At 46.6% G+C, this 20445-nt stretch overlaps 1 protein-coding gene across 1 annotated transcript; it reads right to left on the bottom strand.

The window, feature by feature from the left end:
- Positions 1-1155: 1155 nt before the first annotated feature.
- nyap2b (neuronal tyrosine-phosphorylated phosphoinositide-3-kinase adaptor 2b) lies at positions 1156-16136 on the bottom strand (the record flags this gene model as incomplete). The annotated part of the gene is made up of 6 exons (XM_080011288.1): positions 1156-1488; positions 1617-1720; positions 1838-3121; positions 5743-6819; positions 10176-10501; positions 15958-16136. The coding sequence occupies 6 exons, from the start codon at positions 16134-16136 to the stop codon at positions 1156-1158; spliced, it is 3303 nt and encodes a 1100-aa protein (XP_079867414.1).
- Positions 16137-20445: the final 4309 nt, after the last annotated feature.

Genomic DNA, 20445 nt, shown 5'->3' with positions numbered 1-20445 from the left:
CACAATTATTTCTTAAGCAAGTGCATATGGCTACTATAGTCTGCATTAAAATTAAGGAAGGTTCTAAAAGCGCAGGTGTTGATTGTACTGGCTGGTTGTTGGCATCAAGTATCGTTCTTTATTTGCCTCGTGGCAGGGTGCTTGCAGTGTGCATGGTAACGTAAGGGTGCCGGTTTTCACCAGCTATTGCCCCAACCTATTAAAAATAATGAACCTTCCAAAGTGCAACCACACCTATATCTTACCTAAAACAGGCTTTGGCTGGTTTTGGGAACTATATTGTTTAAAAATGTTTGTCCTAATTTTCCTATCTCCACAACCCACCCAGTATACTATGTTAGAGAACAGTAGTAAAAACATTTCACGCTTTTTTTCAGTCATCTACAAACTGCCAGCTAACAGGTTTTCCTATTTAAAGATTGAACCAGTTTGAACAAGCGCTGACATAGTGACAACACAGCTTGTTACGGTAGCATACAAACCGAAGCACACGAGTATACCTGTTTCTGTTCTAGGACCGACTGTTGTACATTCTAGAACACACTGGACCAGCCATGGAGGGTCCTGAAAATCTAAAGTACGTTAACCTCAACTCCCCGACTTACAATACAACAGTGTAAATGTAGAGTATATATTGAGAGAATATAATCCATTCATTTTAATGCTTTGAGCACAAAAGAGAATCATTGTGTTACTCATAAGAAAAGTATTGTACTACAGTACAAGTATTGATAGATTATGCTTTCAAATGTAAAATACCAAAACAAAAACATAAAAACAAACATTGGATTGAATCTACACCTACTATACATAATTTAACTGCTTTTTAATCCGCATTTGATTTAGAAAATATCTATTCATCAAATATCTATTCTAAGTATATTACAAGGATCCGGTCACAGGAGATAGAAAAATATCAAATATCACCAGTGATGATAACGAAACATGACAACCTGAACGAGCAGAAATATTGCTATGGTAACCATCATTGTCCTTTGACATCAGAGAGTTCCCCCTTAATCTCATTGGCTGCCTTGACCCCCTGATATGCAGGAGTCCAATCAGCAGCAGCCTAGAGGAAAAAAAGTGGGTGGGTAACTAGGGTGGGTTAGGAGGGGGGGGGTTGGGGAACGGTGAGTATCAGGCATGTTATTGTCAGATGGCCGTGTCCCAGAACACAGTTGTTTGCGTAGGGTAAGGGGGAGGACGGATTTTTTTGGCCCCGTTGCTCTTCCCCCAGCCAGGGAGGACAGAAGCGCTCTCTGGCTTGCACTGGTTCCTCTCCTGGTTCCTCTCCTGGTTCCTCTCCTGGTTCCTCTCCTGGTTCCTCTCCTGGTTCCTCTCCTGGTTCCGCTCTGGAGTAGGACGCTCTAGGGATCTCTGGAGGTGTGGGTGCTGCCTCGAACGGATCTCCATGCAGAGGGTTCGCTTTCTCTCAATCTGATCGAGCATTGTGCTGTCTCCACACATCCACGGCATCTGGGGCATCTTAATTGAGAGAGGCGGCATGTCAAATATTGTCAAAAAAAAAAAAAAAGGAAAATATCGGATACCGAGTATTGTTCATTTCAAAGTCTTTTCATTTAAATATGTATTTGATATTGAGGATCACTTACCTGACTTTGATTTGAGTCTGCTGCTTTTCTTTGTGGTGTCCCCATTGGAGAGGGTGTGGCAGGCATGGAGGATGTACGGCCATATTTGGGTGGCGCTTTAAGTTCTACATTGAGACATTGTTATTTGAACATTGTTATAAACATTATTTGTCATGATATATACATCCTAACAAACAAAATTGACAATGTTACACTTCTAAATGTACAGTCACAATCCTCACCGTTTCCGGTTCCCAATACCATTGGTGGGCTCCCGGCCGGCCTGCTGTGATGAGTGGGCGTGGCTGTGGACGAATGCTGCCCTGATACATTGCTGCCATTCCGCTCCTGTGCTTTTGATTGGTCCACGCTGTAATTCGCCCTGTCCCTGCCGTCTCGCCTGGGTGTGCCATCTGACCTGTAACTCCTTTCCTTACTATCGCGCCTGGACTCCATCCCGTTTGGACTCTTGGTGTCCTTTGAGTCGTAGCGGTGCTGCTCTGTGCCATTCAGGGTCCTGTCCTTGCTGTCCCTCCTGTGCTCCAGCCCAGTCCTGCTCAGATCTTTACTGTCCTGCCTTGGTAGTGGAGGAGGGGGAATGTCAACACCATTGTAGCAACTCCAATCTCTGCCCTCGTGTCTGGATTCTGAGCTGAATCCGAACCGGTCTTTGCTGTTCCGCTGGGTGTCCAGGCTGCCTCTGGACATCTCTTGCCGGGGGAGGATCTCGGGTGGTTGGTCTATCCTACCCTCATGCCTGTGCTCTACACCGGTCCTGGCCCTCTCCTTGCTGTCCTGTTGGGGTAAAAGGTCAGGATGGTGGTCTTTGCCATCATGCCTGTATTCTGCTCTAGCTCTGTCTTTGCTGTCCTGTTGAGGTAGGAGCTCCGACTGCCTGTCTCTGCTTTCGTGCTTTGTGTCCACACCGTTCCTGGCTCTCTCTTTGCTGTCCTGCCGGGGTAAGAGCTCAGGTGGCTGATCCAGCAGTCTGTCTCTGCTGTCATGTCTGCAGTCTGCACTGTTCCTTGACCTCTCCTTGCTGTCCTGCCTGGGCAGCAGCTCTGGGGGCTGGTCCATCAGCCTCTCTCTGTCCTTGCTGTCCTGCTTCAGTAAAGGCTCCATTCCGTGTACGCCGGTCCTGTCTTTGCTGTCCCTCCTTGGCATCAGGTCACTGTTGCCACTCACTCTGTCCTTTGAGTCCCTCCTCATTAATGGGATGGGCTCTACAGAGCTGCAGCCTCTGTCTTTGGAGTCCCTTCTCACAGGAATGGGCTCCACGCTGCTACGGTCCCTGCTGTCCCTACGAACAGGTGGTGGTTCAATGGCGCTGCGGTCTTTACTGTTGCGTCTATGTGGCTGAGGCTCCGCACCACTGCCGCTGCTGCTCCCTCTGTCTTTCCCTTCCCGCCGGTGTGAAGACTCTTTACTATGGCGCTCCTTGGACTCTCGCTTGGACTCCTTGCTGTGGCTGTGGCGCTCCTTTCCCTCCCGCTTGGACTCACCATGTGACTTGCTCTTAGACTCAGCTACAATAGAGAGAGATGTAGAGATTGAGATAATGCAATGGAATCTTGAGTTTTGACATTTTATTATACCATTTTCCTGCACTACTATCACACCTCCTCTGGGTGGTGCTCTCCACTAGCTTATGTTGCAGCTGGGCTGCAGAGGATTGGAAATAAAATGTGATACATTTGAGATATGCTGTTGAGACAACTAGAATTGCAAACACATGTATTTTTATTGAAGTTTCTCCCTTGATTTGTATTTCATTGCAATTATTCACCCAATCTATCTTCTTGATAAAGTATTCAATCAAAAATAAATATGTGTATTATGGAAATTTTGAAAAAAATTAATGCAATATATTCATGTTACTTTATCTATGCAGACACATTTCTTTGGTACACAAATTAAATCTTCCTAAAGCAACTTCATGTCTTACAGAGAGCCTGCGCCTTATAGCTTTGTTTCCTGGGCAAATAAAGACACAAATGGTTCTCTAAACAAATAAGAAATTCATGCGCATGATTGATTTCTCCACATGCACTACTGCCTGTTCTCTATATGGTCTGTTACACTGTTCACATTTCTTTCCTAGACATGCGTATGTGTGGCACATGTGTATGTTAGAGAGAGAGAGAGAGAGAGCGAGAGAGAGAGAGAGAGAGAGAGCGAGAGAGAGAGTCCAGTGATTAACTGGTTGGTAAGTGGGTCAGGCTAGCTGTTGCTTTCACCGTTACCTCAGGAAGAGAAAAAAAATTGCATTAACCTCACATTATTGTGTTAATGTGTGCACAGGCACATGTGTAAATATGAATGTCAGTGTGGCTGCCACAGCCAGTAACAGATCGCCCCACAGCCACATTGTGTCTTCACAAGCCGCATGTGGTGGTTACACATCCACACTCTTGGTTTGAGAACATATGCAAACTGTTAACAAGCCATATTGGGCTTGAGGACAAAAATGTGTAGGAGGGCATTTGACTAAGAAATTACTGCGAATTTGTGTTGAATGAATTAAATCGTCAATCTTGCACTTTTTCGATTTTGGATACGTATACAATAACAGAAAATGTTTACAGTGAGGTCGCAAAACGTGCTTTGATTAGTGATCCCTAAAGCCATATCAGTGATCCAATTGGCTTACTCAGTATAGCTGTGTTCTTGCTGATTGGACAGAGAGGATGAGCAGAACCGCTCTGATCAGGTGTTGCGCTGATGTAAAAGCCAAGTGTTCCGCCCCCCCGCCTGGGAGCTCATTATGAAGTTGAAGACGGGAATGGCCTGAGCTGTGATTGGCTCTGTTGCCTCTGGGGATGGAATCTACAAATAAGAGACAGGGATTCCTCCTCCTTGCTCTGTTGCCATGTTGTGGTTGCTAAGTGCATGGAGTAAGGGTTGATGTGCGAGTGCTTTGTAGTGGGTTTCTGTTGACGACGTATGGTTCATTAGGATCTTATCACTCATCCATGGGTATTGGCAGTGTTACGTTTCCCTTATGAAAAAATAAGTGAAAGTATTGCTTCAATTCATCAGATATTTCCATTCAGTTCGCTGTCAACCAACTACACTTTACTGCTTATTACCCTTTCAATTTATGCATGACCTGCTTCCCTACATAAACTATACATTATGCATTTAACAATTACTCCCTATCTAATGCGGCTTGGTTTGAATGCATAAATGAGACTTAACATAGGCTACCGTTATTAAAGTTTTAAATTATGCAAGTGGAACAGAACTTTCTCACAAGACGGATTCCTCCAGAGAATCATGACATTCACGTGTGACACCAATGCACCGGCCTTGCACCAGACTGCATGTTAATGTCAAGAAAATGCACAAGGTTTTATTATTATTTATTTTTTTATTAAGATTACATTTTGCAAGTACTTACTGCAATGTACAGTAGTGTATCGGCCATTATGTGCATGTTTGAGACTCCCAGATGGTTTTGGCAGTGTTTTTAGTAATGGTGTGGCTGTCTGTATTTAAACATGATGTTTACATATTTAAAAGTAATGCTGCCTGATGGACTAATGCCACACTAGGCTTGAGAGACCCGCAGGCCGCTTTAGCCCCTAATCCCCTCAGATTAAATCATATGATCTGAATCGGACTTGGCTGACCGGGCCTAGATTTAACAAGAGGAAAGGCTGCAGAGAAAACCATGGGCACCCGGTGTACGAAACACAATGCATTCTACAGCCAAAATTTGCCTGGCTTTGAATCTGTAAACTCAGCTGGCAATTATGTTTGGTTTGGCTAGAGCTATTTGAATCAGAGCTAATACTGTAACATGTTGACGCTGTAATTGTAGTATTTAAATGCATTTAAGGATAACTATCTTTAAAAGGTTAACCCGAGTGATTGGCTTCAGAATCTTTTAAATTGATCCAGTATTTAGCTTCCGCTAACTTTCGGGCACTAAGCTGAAATACGTATTGCAATAGGGTGGTCTGCATCTGTTTCTGGTCTGTTTCTTATTAACCCCTTGAGCCCCTCTTAGAAAGAGGATAAGATATAAAGAGAGATAATAGAGAAAACAATTGAAACGTTATAGGCTTTTTGAGTTGCTATGGACTAAAATGAAGGGGGGGAAACAAGCTCAATGAGTGATTGAAATAATAATGAGGGTACTCACTCTCTCCAGGCTCTTTAGATTTCCTGCCACTGGTGTTCTTCTTCAGCATATTCCTGCCTGTAGTGAACAAGTTGGTGAGTTCGTCCAGTGGGCTAGTCGGCGTCCGGGACCGCCCCGTCGACACGTTCTGCATAGAGCCGTGAAGCCGCCCGACCGAGTCCTGAGGTGGCGAGCCTTTGCCGTGAGGGGTGGCTGAGGCACTCCGCGGCAGCCCCCCGGGGAAGGGCATGTTGGCATCGAAAGGCGGCGTCCGCATGAGACTCAACGGAGTGAGGCAGCGGCCCATACTAACCGGGGACGGACACGCAGAGTGGCTGCGCTGATATGATGAGGAGGAGGAGGATTTGTAGAGGGTGCAAGGTAGGGGTGGCGCCGAGGAGCGCCCAGACACAGTGAGGGTCGGGGTGGCTGTGAGCTCCCTGCGGAGGTGGGCGGACGAGGGCGGCTCGTTGGAGGAGGTGGGGGACTTGCTGTAGGACTGGTTCTCCAGCATGGGCAGCTTGGCTACATCGAGGGGGGTGAGGGGAGACTCGTCTGAATTGGGGGAGCACTGGGCCGGGGCCGGGGGGAACACTAGTAGAGGGGGCCGGTGGGTGAGCAGGTTGGGGAAGGGAGCGGGAATGTCACAGAGCGGGATGTTTCGGGGTGTTGAGCAGCGACTCAAGGGCTCGGGGTCGTAGGGCGCCGGGGTGGGGCACGCGGAGCGACACCCCACCGGGTCGGTCCGATACTCCATGTCGTCTAGAGCCGGGTACTTCATCTCCTCATACACGGCCTCCCCGGGCTCCTCGTCCTCGCTCTTCAGGGGCTCCCGCCCTCCGACGTCGATGCCGCCCATCTCGATGTAGACGGGTTCGTCCTCACAGTCGTCCGTGGGGCTGTCATCGCTCTGCGGGGGTGAGGAATGGCGCTCGCAGGGGGAGGTGACGTGGTGCAGGGGCCTGGAGGAGCATACCCCACCGCTCCCGTGGCTCTTTATGTAGGACTCATCGAAGGAAACGCTGAGCTGAGTGTTGGGGTTCCTCTTGGGTTTGGGTGGCGGAACTCTCCTGCAGTCCTCACTGCATCCTTGAGCTGCTGACATAGAGATGGAAAGATCATTTAATAACAATAATTAAAACAATTCTCATGTGCTAGGATAACTGAATAATAGCCAACAGGTGTTTACTCTGTAACTGTTATACACCTGCACCTATACTAAGTATAACACCTGCATTTTGGGAAATGATATACTTATTGTAAAAATTTGGTTACTAGGCTAATATAGGACTGCTTTATCATCGTGAACTTGATGAAATTATGCCATTACAATAGTTTACGTTTGCTTATTTCCGGTGTAACTGTCATCAAGGCAAAATCAGCATCATTTGATGTGACGTGTAGCTAATTGAAGCGTCTTTACTCTTATCCGTAATATTACCACTGCTCTACATCTAGCTTTTGGGTCAGATGTAGGTCGATAAGGATACACTGTAGCTGAGAGCACCATCTTGAGTCAGATTTATGGGTATAGATGATGCATATTCATGTTTCTAGGTCACTTATATGGTAGTGAAGCAGAATGTGCACATAGTATCTGGGTCACAAAGCATGCTGCTTGTTTCTGATAGTTGTGACGTAGCATTGCAGTTTGAATCACTTTATATATGGTGCAATGAAGCGATGCTACAGTATTCCTGTGAGCTCGAAAATACGCCACACTACAGTCCGAATGGTAGTGGATTCGTATAGCACTTGCCCATTGCTAGTTTCCCGCTATTTCTAGGTCACAAATCCGTTTTCCAAATTATCCGAGGTTCTTTGATAGGGACTGTCTTTTTTTCTGATGGGCAGGGGGCGTAAAGTGTAGTTAAGAGGCGGACTGTGTCTGACATCTTCAAACTGCAGATTTTACACCTTAAATAATTCAGATGCCAGATGGTCCAGACAAACGCACTCTTCCCGGTACTGTATGACTCACCATGATCAAACACACGGCACAGACCCTCACTTTCGCGGAAGCAAATTAGGACAAGCGTGGATACGTTTTTAAGCCACACAAATAAAAAATATAGTATAGTATAGTGTAGTATAAAAATAGTAAATAGAAGAGTATAAAAAATAAGTAGTATAGTATAGTACAACAAATATACTTCCATCACAGGTATATGTATATATACAGGTATATATATATATAAATATAGAGAGAGAGAGAGAGAGAGAGAGAGAGAGAGAGAAAGGGGGGGTGGCGGGATTCTTGTTTGTCTATTCAGCAGGCCTCTAAAGGAAGTCCCTTAACCTCCCTTCATTACCACCAGTTAATTAACTGTTAATAGGAGCTTTGGTCAGGCCCAGATGTGTTTTTTGATTTTAATTGGATTGAAGACATAAATATATATTTAGTTACTCCTGTGTGTATGTGCACGTTTGTGTGAATATGTGTGTGTGGGTGTGTATTGCATGATGGTGGTGGATGAGGAAGGGACGCTCGGCCGCTTATCTCGGATGCATCAACGTAACATTATGTGAACGGGTCTCGGTTGTGGATCCGTTTCGGGGCTGATGATGATTCCACGTATCCCTCGATTCACGTCGCGCTCGCTCTCTGCCCTCCCCTCTGTAGCGGATGTGTTTACCCGCAGCCCCCTCCCCCCTCGCTCTCCTCCTAGGGAAACTAAATCTAGGTCAATCGCTGCTCCTGAATGAATTCTACTCTGACAAGCCCCTCCCCTCCCTGCTACAGCGCCAGCTACAAGGCACGCAACCCTCCCCTAAGCCCGGGACACCCCCGCACTCCGGCTCCGATTGGCCAGGACGGCTTTGAGCACGGATTCTTTGCTGCCCGATTGGCCACGGCCGCCCAGCGCTATTGTGATTGGCTAGACTGCAGGGGGTCTTGTTTCTGTGGGATGGTTGCCGTGGCACCCAGGAAGATTTGTGTGTTCACACACAGAGATCCCCACCAATCTGTGCCGGGCTGGGCGACTCCCTAAACATCGCATTGGCAACCGAGCATCCTTCTCGAGACGTAGTCGAACGCTGCCCGCAACCTCTGAGTCTCAGCCCCTCCCTCTTCCAAGAAGATCCGGCTATAAATATTGTTATAGTTTTTTGCAACGCTGGTTACTTTCTTTTTTTGTTCTCACTATGCGCTTTTTCAGGTCTTTTGCTCTGCGAGCAACCTGTTAAAAGTGTGTTGGACGTCCTGTGCATTCATTAGAGCAGAACATTCATCTGTGGCTTGTTTATGCAAACATTCCTTTAGCTCCATTAATTCCTGTCTTAGTCATTAGCGTGCTTGTTACAGTTGATTTAACGTAATAATGACCTTTTTTTTTTCTATCCGTGCCCAAATAGTCTTTATTTATTTCAGTCCAGAGCATTCTCTCTGAAATTGCTTGAGGCTGCTTCTACACGATCTTGGATCTTGGATAGAGCCTCTCAAAATAAATTACAATTCTGGTAGCAATTGGAATCTGTATTTTAGCACTCAACATGCAAAACTATCTTTGCAGAATTTGTGCAACCATACCGCCACAAATAGCAACTTTTCTAACTGGCACTACACACACACTTATTATATGATCGGTCGAAACGGAGAATCCATTGCATGAAATTAATTTGGCCAAAGCCAGACTTGATGCAATGTATAACTCAGCTCTGACTCCATGTTGGGGTGTGTCACTGACATCTTTAGTAATAACACATGACAACGCAAAAAATACTGAAGGAGGATGCACATTCAGAATGGTTACCTTCAAACAGTTGAAAATGAAAACCCACACACACATATTAAAGTTTTGGGTTTTTTTTTGTCAGGGATGACTGAGCTTATTGTAGAATCTGGAAACATTAAGATTTTGAATCATCTGAGGGGATTTAAAAAGAGGGTTAGGGAAAAGGGAACAACTTTGGCTCGCACAGTGTGAGAGTGTAAATAAAAGAAAAGGAACAAAAAATAAATAAAACAGGTGAAATTAAGCTTTCCCTTTTAAATGTCCCGTGTCCTTATGGGTTTGTCCTCCTGTAACCTCACCCGCTGTCGCATACAGTACAGGACGTGGGTTTTTTTTAATGTGTTTTGGAATACATCTGCATTGCTGCACTCTGACTCACACTGCAGAACGTCCAGCCTCTGGAGAGCACTGCGTCCCAATCAGACCTATAAATCCTGTCAGCAGTCATTTTTATGTGTTGTTTTGGGCTTTATCAAAAGACATCTGCTGACACTTGCATTATATAACATCAAAAGACTTTGAACAAAGTGCAATTGCTGGTGTTGTAACTATCAGCGACCGTATCTTGTCATTGTGTCAAGTGTCTGAGCTGAATCTCTAAGCAGCTAGATGTCACGTCAAGTCGTATAGACTTTACGGCGAACGGGTGCTGCAGAATGTGTCTATATATAGCTCGACCTCGGGTGTGTTTCGGTGCGAGGTGCCACCGGCGCTCACCGTCACATCTCTCCCCGTGGCACGTGAACGTGGGGCTGTGGTCCACGGCCTCGGACGACATGCTCAGCTTGGTGGCCGGATCCCGCCGGGGCTTGGGCGGGGGCTGCTTCCGAGACGTGGGGCTCCCCACCTCCTCGTCGCCACCGCTGCCGCTGTTGCCACTGCTGCCGCCGCCCACGGAATGCAGGGACTGGGAGCGCACGGAGAAGCCCGGTCCGCAGGCCAGGGCATGCGGGTGGGCCACAGGCATGTGCTCCTGGGGTGCAGGCATGGTCATCGAGCCCATGCGCAAGTGCTTCCCCTCGGTCACTACGTCCTCGCCGGTCCTGGAAGACGGGAGGGAGAGAGGGGAGATAGAGAGAGAGATGGAGGGGTAGCAAAGAGGGAAAGGGGATGAGATATAAGAGGTGAGGAAGAACTATTTATGTCATTTTTTATGTCCAACAGAAATTAGTGGTCAAGAGTGATTTACATTTATTTTACTTATTTTAAATCCCCACATTTTCTACACATTAGTAAGCCATGCCATCTGTTTGAAAATGTTAAAAAAACGTGTTCAATTATTAATTGTTACATTGGATTATCTACATTATCTAGGTGAAAGAAGGGGAGCAAATGTCAATCGGAAACTTCCATTATCTCTTGAAACCATTTTTCCCATTTGGAGATGTGCGCTTCCTAATTATCACACCCATTAATATCCTCGAGTAGCCAAAGTCACAGTGGCGTGTCTGGGCGTGTGTGTATGTTTGTTTATTTCCTGGTCTCTGCCAGAGTGACAAAGGTGAGAGAGGGAACGCTGGTGTCAGCACCCCGTCACTGTCTTTCAGCAGCAGCCATTGATTTAAGTTTAACCGCGGCCACGGCCGGCGCTGCTCACGGAACCAAATATAATCAGAGAGCGGTGGAAGTTCTCCGCTCTGGCCGCGATCGATCTGTCTAAACGGATGATTGGCCTGAATGGAGTGGTAACGATGTCTGAGTGTAGGGTGGTAGTGTGGGGGCGGGGGCAGTGTTAGTGTGTGTATGTGGCGGTAGTGGGGTTGGTGTGAGAATGTAGACTGTGTGTGTGTGTGTGTGTGTGTGTATGTGTATGTGTATGTGTATGTGTATGTGTGTGTGTGTGTGTGTGTGTGTGTGTGTGTGTGTGTGTGTGTGTGTGTGTGTGTGTGTGTGTGTGTTTTGATTTTGAGAGAGTGCCCTAGTGGAATGGGGATATCCAACAGCGCTCCTACCCAAATTATTATACAATATAAACAGATTTTTCTGTCAGACACTGGCTCAGTTGGGGAAGACATTACTGACCAAATAAACTGGAAAACAAATCTGACTGTAATTACGGTAAATTGCAAAAATCCGTGCATGTACAGTAGAGAGGATAAGGTTGCATTGCATATAAAGGTCTTAGTCATTTGTATATTAAAACAAATGTAATTAAATAGGATGTGTTTGCGTGGGCGGCTTTTACCATAAACGCCTCTATACCTTGGTATGGGTGTGTGCGTGTTTGCATGTCTGTATTTGTTTGCATTTGCATGTCTGTATTTATTTGTTTATTTGTGTTTGCATGCATGTCTTTCTTATGTGTGTGTGTGTGTGTGTGTGTGTGTGTGTGTGTGTGTGTGTGTCTGTGTGTGTGTGTGTGTGTGTGTGTGTGTGTGTGTGTGTTGTTTGTATTGTGTTAGAGACAGAAAGAAAGAGAAAGACATAAGGACAGACGGAAGAGGAGAGCGAAAGAGAGAGACAGCTCCTCACTCCCAGCCAGCTGCTGAGCATAAGGTGTTTGCTGGGGTTCATTGGTCAGAGGCTTAACTTTGCCTAGCAACACCGTATCCATGGAAACCAGAGACAAAACGCTGCTGCCTCTCCCACACAATAATAACAAAGTGCACGTGCGCATCAGAATATACTCCGGATATCATTATGTTTTAATTGGGGATTATATTAGCTTTAGAGGACAAACGTACCTGCAGCAACGATAATAATAATTATTATCATTATTATTATTATTATTATTATTATTATTATTATTGTTGTTGTTATTATTCATAATAATAATAATGCATAATAACACTAATAACACTAATAACACCTGCCTATGACCATATGCATACTGTTGTGATCATTTTGCCCTGTTTGTAAAATATGATTTGTTACTTCTGAGTCGTTGAGCCATTGAATTGAGTTTGATTTAAAAAAACGAGTCTTAGTCTGATACACTTTATTGTTTATGTCAGTCAGCACTCAGCTACAGGTGTCTACAAATCCACAGGCATGAGAAATCGAGTTGTCTTTGCATATAAAGTCTCCTTATCTATGTATCTATGTATCTATCTATGTATCTATGTATCTATCTATGTATCTATCTATCTATCTATCTATCTATCTATCTATCTATCTATCTATCTATCTATCTATCTATCTATCTATCTATCTATCTATCTATCTATCTATCTATCTATCTATCTATCTATCTATCTATCTATCTATCTATCTATCTATCTATCTATCTATCTATCTATCTATCTATCTATCCATCTCATGCTGCATGGCATATGTTTACCCGTGATGTGTATATATATGTTTATGTTCATGTGTGTGCATAAGTTGTGAAGGTGTGTGTGTGTGTGTGAGACTGAAGTTGTGGTGGCTGGGTTATTTATAGGATGTTTGCCCGGTGATTGGCTAGGGGACAGACCACAGGTACACTTGGAATAGTCCAAGTGACTTGTTGTCGTGCAGCTCTGGTTGGCTGCGATGACATGTGACAGGAAACAAAACAAAAACAAACAGACAAAAACGAATATCTCACAAAAATGAAGGATTCTTGTACTGTATGTTTGTGTGTGCAAATGCAAGGCTTGTTTCAGTGCATATGAGCAAATATTCTGTGTGAATGTGTTTGCATGTGTGAGGGTGCAGTTCACATGGTCGTGCACACAAATTCATTTCTTTGTGAATCGGTGTGTGCCTGTGCATCTCCCTCCCTGTCCGCCTGTCTCTGAGTAACTAGTCCTTCAGATGCATGCGATGAAAGAAAACACGGAGTGGGGAGGCGGGCAGGCAGGCAGGAAGGCCCGCCTCACTCAAACCCAACGCGCTGATGTGATTGGCCTAAAGCCGCTCCAGCTGTCACCAGGCAGAACACGTCTCCCGCTACTCAGCTCCTCACACTTAATCTCCAACACATTTTTTTTTTCCTTCGGCTCCGACTCTTAAATGCGTCTGCTCGTAGTTGGCCTGTTTCGCTTCTCCCCATCTCTCGACCGTTTCGCCGACAAAACCGCAAATGGATTTTTTTCCTATTGTTCCACATACTGTACACACATCCTACCTCTGAAAGGAGGCAACTCAAACGCATTTGCATATGCACGCACAGAGGCACACAAATACGCAAATACACCCCGACGCTCACCCTTACACTCTCTCTACCTCTCCTCTCCGTTGTTTGCTGTAAAAATGCGTTGTCTCACTGTCCAACTTAAAGGCCTTGTGAGAAATCCAGTTCATTTTTTTTTTTTACTCTTCCCCCAGTGACTCTTAATTAATATTTTAGCTCTGGCAACAGCTGAGAGACCCCCAGAAAGAAAGCAGGATACTAGATGCCATTTTACCCCCCTCCGAGCGCCGTTCAGCCCTGGAAAAAAACAAAAAACACAAAAACACCCAAGTTTGAAGACTGTCAGACTTCTAATGAGAAGAGGCGCAGGGATCCTCCGCGGGGGTGTAATAAAAGACACGGGAGATGGTGTAAGTTCCCCTCCATCAACATCCTAGACTTCTTAGCTCCCATAATTTCCCTGTGAATTACTATCACAACAGCAGCAGTAGAAGCAGCTTTGGAATTTTGGAATAGTGTGCCCCCCCCATTTGTTGACCGGCAAAGTGAAAGTAAAAAAAAAAAAAAAAAAAAAAATCCTATCAGTTAATAACCACATCTGGTCACACCCAATGCACAAAATCCACTGCAAAGCAATCATCTGATGTGCAGCTCAAGACTCCCAGCAGCTGCTGAAAACCCTTTGACAATGTCAGACAGACTGACAGAACATGACTGGCTATTAGATTCTATGATAACATTCAACAACACTGACTATGAGCCTGATTAAAGTAAGTATTTTGGCGTTGGGGTTAAGGGAGCCTTAACTTCAACATGACTATTTGAATTGTGTTTTCTGTTCTTTTCGATCAACCAACATCGGATTCAACATTATTACAGTAATGTGGTGATCACTTTAAGGACTCTGTGAATGTTGCAGTTAACGACCTCCTTGAAATGATTTAAGTACTGTTTACACACGGCAGTGCATGATAATTAAGAGATGACACATCCGGACGACTTCAGTCAGATTTCCTGGTTTGGGTGGCTCCGTTCCGTTTGAACCTCCCAGGAACGTAAACACGCCGCCGTGGTCTGTCCTGGATCCCTCACACTCGTTCCACCGTCTCTCCTGCTCTCTGACCCAGTTGTTTATTGTTAGAATTCTACCGGACACATTTAGCCATTGACAAAAAAAAAAAGTGCTACTACACCACCAAGTATCCTGAACCGCTCTGCCGCTGCCACCCGTGAACTGGCCTCCACTTAGCGCTCACTATTTAACACGCGACTCGAGCATGCCGTGTACACGTGACGACCACGTTTTACGAGAGCGAGCTTCCCGCTTTGCTCAGGGTTCAGAGCGCTGCACAGGGATTGGTTACAAACAGCGGCATCGCTCCCCTCGGCCTCAGTTCTTGGTCAGGACAACGGAAAAGAGGTTGCAACTGTACTTCTCTTCCACTTTAGTTGGGATTCAGATGCTAGTAATTCACCCATCTGTCACCGTACTTAAAGTACTAAAACCCAAACGTCGGACTTCATTATGTCCCGAGAAAGGTCAGAGCAGCATATTTTTCTACATTTTGCCTCTAGCGTCCTGGCAGACCTCCTGAACCCCACGCCCAAAAACATTCTACCCTTCACCGCCTTCTCCGCAGCTCTGAAAGCTCAGCTTCTTGGAAATGGAGCAGTTGCCGACCTCCATCCAAGGACAAGTCCCAAATAAACCTAAAAGTGAAAAATTAATTATCCTCCATAGAACGAGTGTGCAGGTCCATGCTGACAACCCCCAAAAATGGCAAGTTGCCATCGCTAAAGGGACCCTCTGGCCACTCGTCCCAATTATTTACATCCTCCCCCTCTTGTGAACTCATTCGCTCCAAAGCGTACATTCACAAACAGGTGCATGGCATGAAGACCGAAAGACTGCATGAAAACTCTGAGAGCTATGAAGTCCTCCACAGAGGCAAAGGTTGTTGAGCAGGGGCCCCTGCTCCAGCTCAGGTCGTTTCGATCTGAATTTGATTCGATTTTCACGGTAGAGAGCAATTTTTTAGAGCATACTTACATACAGTAACGCATCGTCTGGCATATTTGAACTCATGCTCATGTGGATTTTTGAACCACTATTGACAAAATACGCCTCAAATTGCTGCCAATCGCGACCCCCCTTGTGATCTACGGCGACCCTTTTTGAGGGTCGGGGCCCCCAGGTTGAGAATCACTGCTTTAGCATTTGTTTGTAGCCTATCTTGTATAAAAAATGGTTAATGAGTCAAATGTTTTATTGGTATGGTGATGCTGAATACTTTATATATGATGAAATTACACCGCAAATCAAGTTAATGATTCATTCTCTACAGTTTGCTTGTATGTTTCATAAATTTCTCATGTTTTTGGCATGTATTATTTCATTTTGCTCAATTGCTTCTTTTCATTTTTGCAACTTTCTTCACGTACCTTTTAATGGCTTCGTCCTGTTTCCTCTTCTTGTCGTTTTTCTCCTGCAGGTAAATCCTGTTTCTGTCATTCCTGGCGTGGTCCAGGTTCTGAGCCACCAGGCCGTTATAGGCTCTCAGTCCGTTCTCCTCCACATACTGGAAAAAACGCAGAGTTTCCTCCTCCTTGGCGCTCATCATTCTTCGCGCTTCGCCACAGCATTCTGAGGAGGAAACATTCAGAAAATACCATCAGCGAGGAGTGAACAAAACCGCATATAGGTGGGCTTTGCGCGCTTTGTTTTTTTCCAGGCGGCGTGTTTTGAGCTGTAATTGAAACGTGGAGTTGGGTCAGTGATTACTCATTCAACCTTCTTTTATTTTCAAGGTCAGCCTTGTTGGCTTGTAAAGCGATGCTGAAAGATTGCATCAGTCCCGTAAAACATGTCAAACGCTGACTCTGTGTGATGGCGCCGTCTTCTTTGGCTTTAGTGTCGTCGTTGGTGATGTGGTGTGTGTGTGTGTGTGTGTGTGTGTGTGTGTGTGTGTGTGTGTGGCCCGCTGAGGGTTTGTAGCGGCGGTGAGGATTGCGTCATGCCTGTGACCACAAGTGTAATCACTCTCCCTGGAGTGCAGAAGCATCCTATCTCTCTCTCTCTCTCACACTCTCTCTCTTTCTCTCTCTCTCTCTCTCTCTGTCTCTGAGCTCCACACATACGAACATACAGTATATTATCATATATGCACGTGTAGACCCACAATGCTGCACATGCACACACTTGCCAGCGTGCTGTCATTGTCCCTGCGCCCAGGCACTTCAAAGCAGTTCGTTTTCCAGATATGGAGGGGGATTAACATTCTTTATTGATCCGTGACCAATATAGAAGGCGTTAAGACCCATACTGACTTATTATTCAGAGACTCGGGGGAAATAATATACTTACCACTGAATGTGATAATGTTTTTTGAAAGGGGTCGTGACTTGTTCCGGATGGACCCTTTTACACAGTTATGTTGCGGTGTCGGTTTCAGCGGCTATAATGGTTGTGAGTCAACAGGGATTGTTCTCCTTTGAACTTGTCCATTTCTCTCTGAGATATAAGAGAATGAACCCAATGAATACCCTGCGTGAAAAAAACGTTTGGGCTTTAACCTTGCACAGTTTGGGTTTTAAAAGACGAATACTTTGAAAATCCATGTCATTTTCTCTTTGGGTTTCAGATTGAAATACATCTTTTTGAGCTCTGATTTACTGTCTTCTGCTTGCCTTACTGCATTCTTGAGCTTTTCTCTTTTTCAAATAGTAAAGACATCTTAAATTCAAAGCGAGGAGGGGAATATTTCATCAAAGGAAGATTTTTCTCAGTACAACCGCCACGCTGCTCAATCCCATTTTGATTCACTCCCACTGAAAGACAGTCGGTTAAAAATAGCCTCTTTTTCAGCTACTGTACGTCCAAGCACAGCGCTAAGCTGCTAACGATGTGACTCAATGTGTATGCAAACACGGATGCAAACATACATGTTTGCATACACATTGCATCGTGCAAAAAAAATGTTTTGCATTTGCAGGCAATGGGGTGAATACTCTGCAGGGCACAGATTTTCAAGGGACGGTGGAAGAGGGGAAGACTCTGCACGCCTTTATGTAGGTCAGTGTTTTCAGATCAGCCTAAGACTCATGCTTGTTTACGTGTGAGAGAGGCACTGAGTGTGAGTATCTGGGAGGGAGGGGAGGGGGAGGTTGGAGCTCGCGGGCTCTGTGTGTACGCGTGCGTGCGTGCGTGCATGTGTGTGTGTGTGTGTGTGTGTGTGTGTGTGTGGGAGCAGTGTGCGTGTGGTGGAGGGTGTTGGAGGCCAGCCAGATGGAGATTGCAGGGGCTGACCGAGAGACCGAGCATTGTCTGACCATCCTCAGCATCCCTCTACCTCTGCGTCTGTCTATGAATAACTCGGGCACGGGAGCCGGGTCATCGGGTTTATCTGCCTGCTCCGCAGGCCAGCCACTTCCGTGCATGGGGATTCTCCCGGTGTCAGGAGAGGGGTGATAAGGAAGAAGCAGCGCTTCGGAGCAGGGTTCACACCGAGGTGCAAAGAACCTGTGTCTTGTATGTCATTTTCTTTTTTTGAGTCTTATCAGCAACGCACAGGCGGGGGTGGGGGGTTTAGATCTGAAACTGTATAGAAGGGAGTAAATCTGGGTGCTGATGAGCACCGAGGTGCTCTCGCTCAGATGTGTGAACAGTGCAGAGGTAGAAATGCTCGGCAGTTCAAACAGTGTTTGAGCTGAATTAAGCCCGTCTGCCTAATCCCTGTAAGCCTGCAGCAGCACTCTGCACTGGAATCAGCTTGTTTATCACACTGTTTGCACCAGCCAGCCTCCTCCTAAGGTCGTCTCTCCTCCTCACGTGAAATGTCTTTTTTTTTCAGCCTCTCATCATTTCTTTTCATCTCTCGTTGCCACAGTTGACATGGGCTGCAGCGAGAGCTGGAGCACAGAGATGCACTTTGCTTCGACGAAAAAACCCCCCCAAAAAAACGCAGAAATGAAAGTGGCACACACGGTTTCTGTTTCCAGGCAACGGTGTCACAGGAGAAGGGCAGTGTGGACATTCAAGTGACGCCATGTCAGAAAGATTGCAAGGCCAGTGTTCCGGTGACAACACGTGCACGCACATTAACACTCGTGCATACACACACACACACACACACACACACACACACACACACACACACCCACAAGCTATAGCAATAGTTTGTTTGCATTTGCGGGTGCAAGAGGTAGAGAAATGCAATGTTTGGTTGAGTGCATGAACACGTCTAGATCATGCCTACATGCATGTCTTTTCATACAGTGTGTGTGTGTGTGTGTGTGTGTGTGTGTGTGTGTGTGTGTGTGTGTGTGTGTGTCTGCATTTGTGCACAGGAGTGTGTCGCGGCGTATACACTTACAAAGGGGCTGTGACCCCGCCGGTCTGTCGGCGAATGGCTCCGCTGTCTTCCCCAGGTGTGTCTGATGTACGTGAGTGAACTCTGACCTTTCCCGGAGCATGAGCGCACTAATCCACTTAGATCCACAAAGACGTACATCCATGGTACGCTCCAGCTGTCTGAGCTGCTAGACGAGAGCCCTCGTGTCCCGACGTCAGGGGGATTCGGGCCGGTCGTCCAGCGGGCCGGTGCTCCGTCCCCCCGGTGGAAAGGGAGGAGGTGACTCTTCCACTCCAGATGGCAATGGTGAAGTCCAAACCGGGTGCCAGCCTCACCGCCCCGCACATCTGCACATGCTGGAGGAGGAGGAACAGGGGGACCGCACCCGACACGACAGCAACACGCGCTCACACGCTAAGACATCTTGTGCCCAACTCGGCTTGCAGCAGCTGCGACCCGAGCGTGCCTGCTTACACTTAAGCGGCCGCCGTCCCACAATCCCCCGCTCCTCCTGCTCCTTTGATGCTGTCCAGGTGCCGGCGACTTGTGCCTAATGTGTCGCACAGGTACATGAAAATCCTCATCCAATGTACACCGGAGCCTGGGAGAAAGAGAGAGAGCAGTGTGTCAAGGTCTGCCCCCCTCGCCCTCTCTCTCTCTCTCTCTCTCTCTCTCTCTCTCCCTCCCTCCCTGTTCTCGTCTCCCGGCCGTCCACGCAGAAACAGGTCCCTTCAGTACGCCGGCGCTTTGCAGGATGAGACCGGTCTCGCAAACTCCAGATCACAACACAAAGAACACGCCCACTGCCTGCTGTAGCCACCTTCCTCCCAGCAAATCTCTTGCCTTCTCCCTCACTATCGCCTCCCCTTCCTTCTCTCTCTCCCTCTCTCTCTCATCTCCCCCACATCCCTCTCACTCTTCCCTTTTCTATGCTAAAGAACTCATAACCTCCGTGTTTTTCCTGTTGCCTAATTTCCCTTTTGTGATGTTTTTCCTAGCTGCCTTGCCTCCTGGCTGCACTGCTACTGTAGAGCGTGCATGTGTTGTTTTTCTGCTTTCAGCACCATGGAGAGCTCCCCCCTCTCTCACCCCCCCCCCTCCCCCTCCCCAGGCATACAGTGGTGGAGAAGAGTAGAGGGCAAAGGGGGGGTTGAGTGGGTGGGCACAGGCAGAGCAGCGGGCTGAGTGGAGGGACAGGGAGGTGGTGGGTGGAGTGGGAGGAGTGCTGGGTTGCCAGGGTGTGACCTCATTAGACACAACCTCCTCTTCCCCCAGCAACCACAGCGCTCCCCCGTTTCCTATACCCCCCCGCCCACCCTCCCACCCTCCCTCCCCATCTCCCTCTCCCTAACGCACAGCTCGTAAACAAGACGATGACGCGAAAACACTTGCAGTGAATGTGCTGTGTTGTCTCAAGTGCATTCATTACATGTACGCCAGCCCAAACAAAGCATAAGCGACAAAGAAAGGAGCGCGTGCGTTAAAGCCCATATATACCCGCATGAATATGCATAAAAACACCAAACGAAAAGGGGACAACAACGCCTTTCTCACGCATGCACATACACACACACACACA

Source organism: Zeus faber, assembly GCF_960531495.2.
Source record: "Zeus faber genome assembly, chromosome: 12".
Lineage (NCBI taxonomy): Eukaryota > Metazoa > Chordata > Actinopteri > Zeiformes > Zeidae > Zeus > Zeus faber.
Note: the sequence above shows the minus strand (reverse complement) of the source record. Positions and strands in the feature narration are given on the sequence as shown.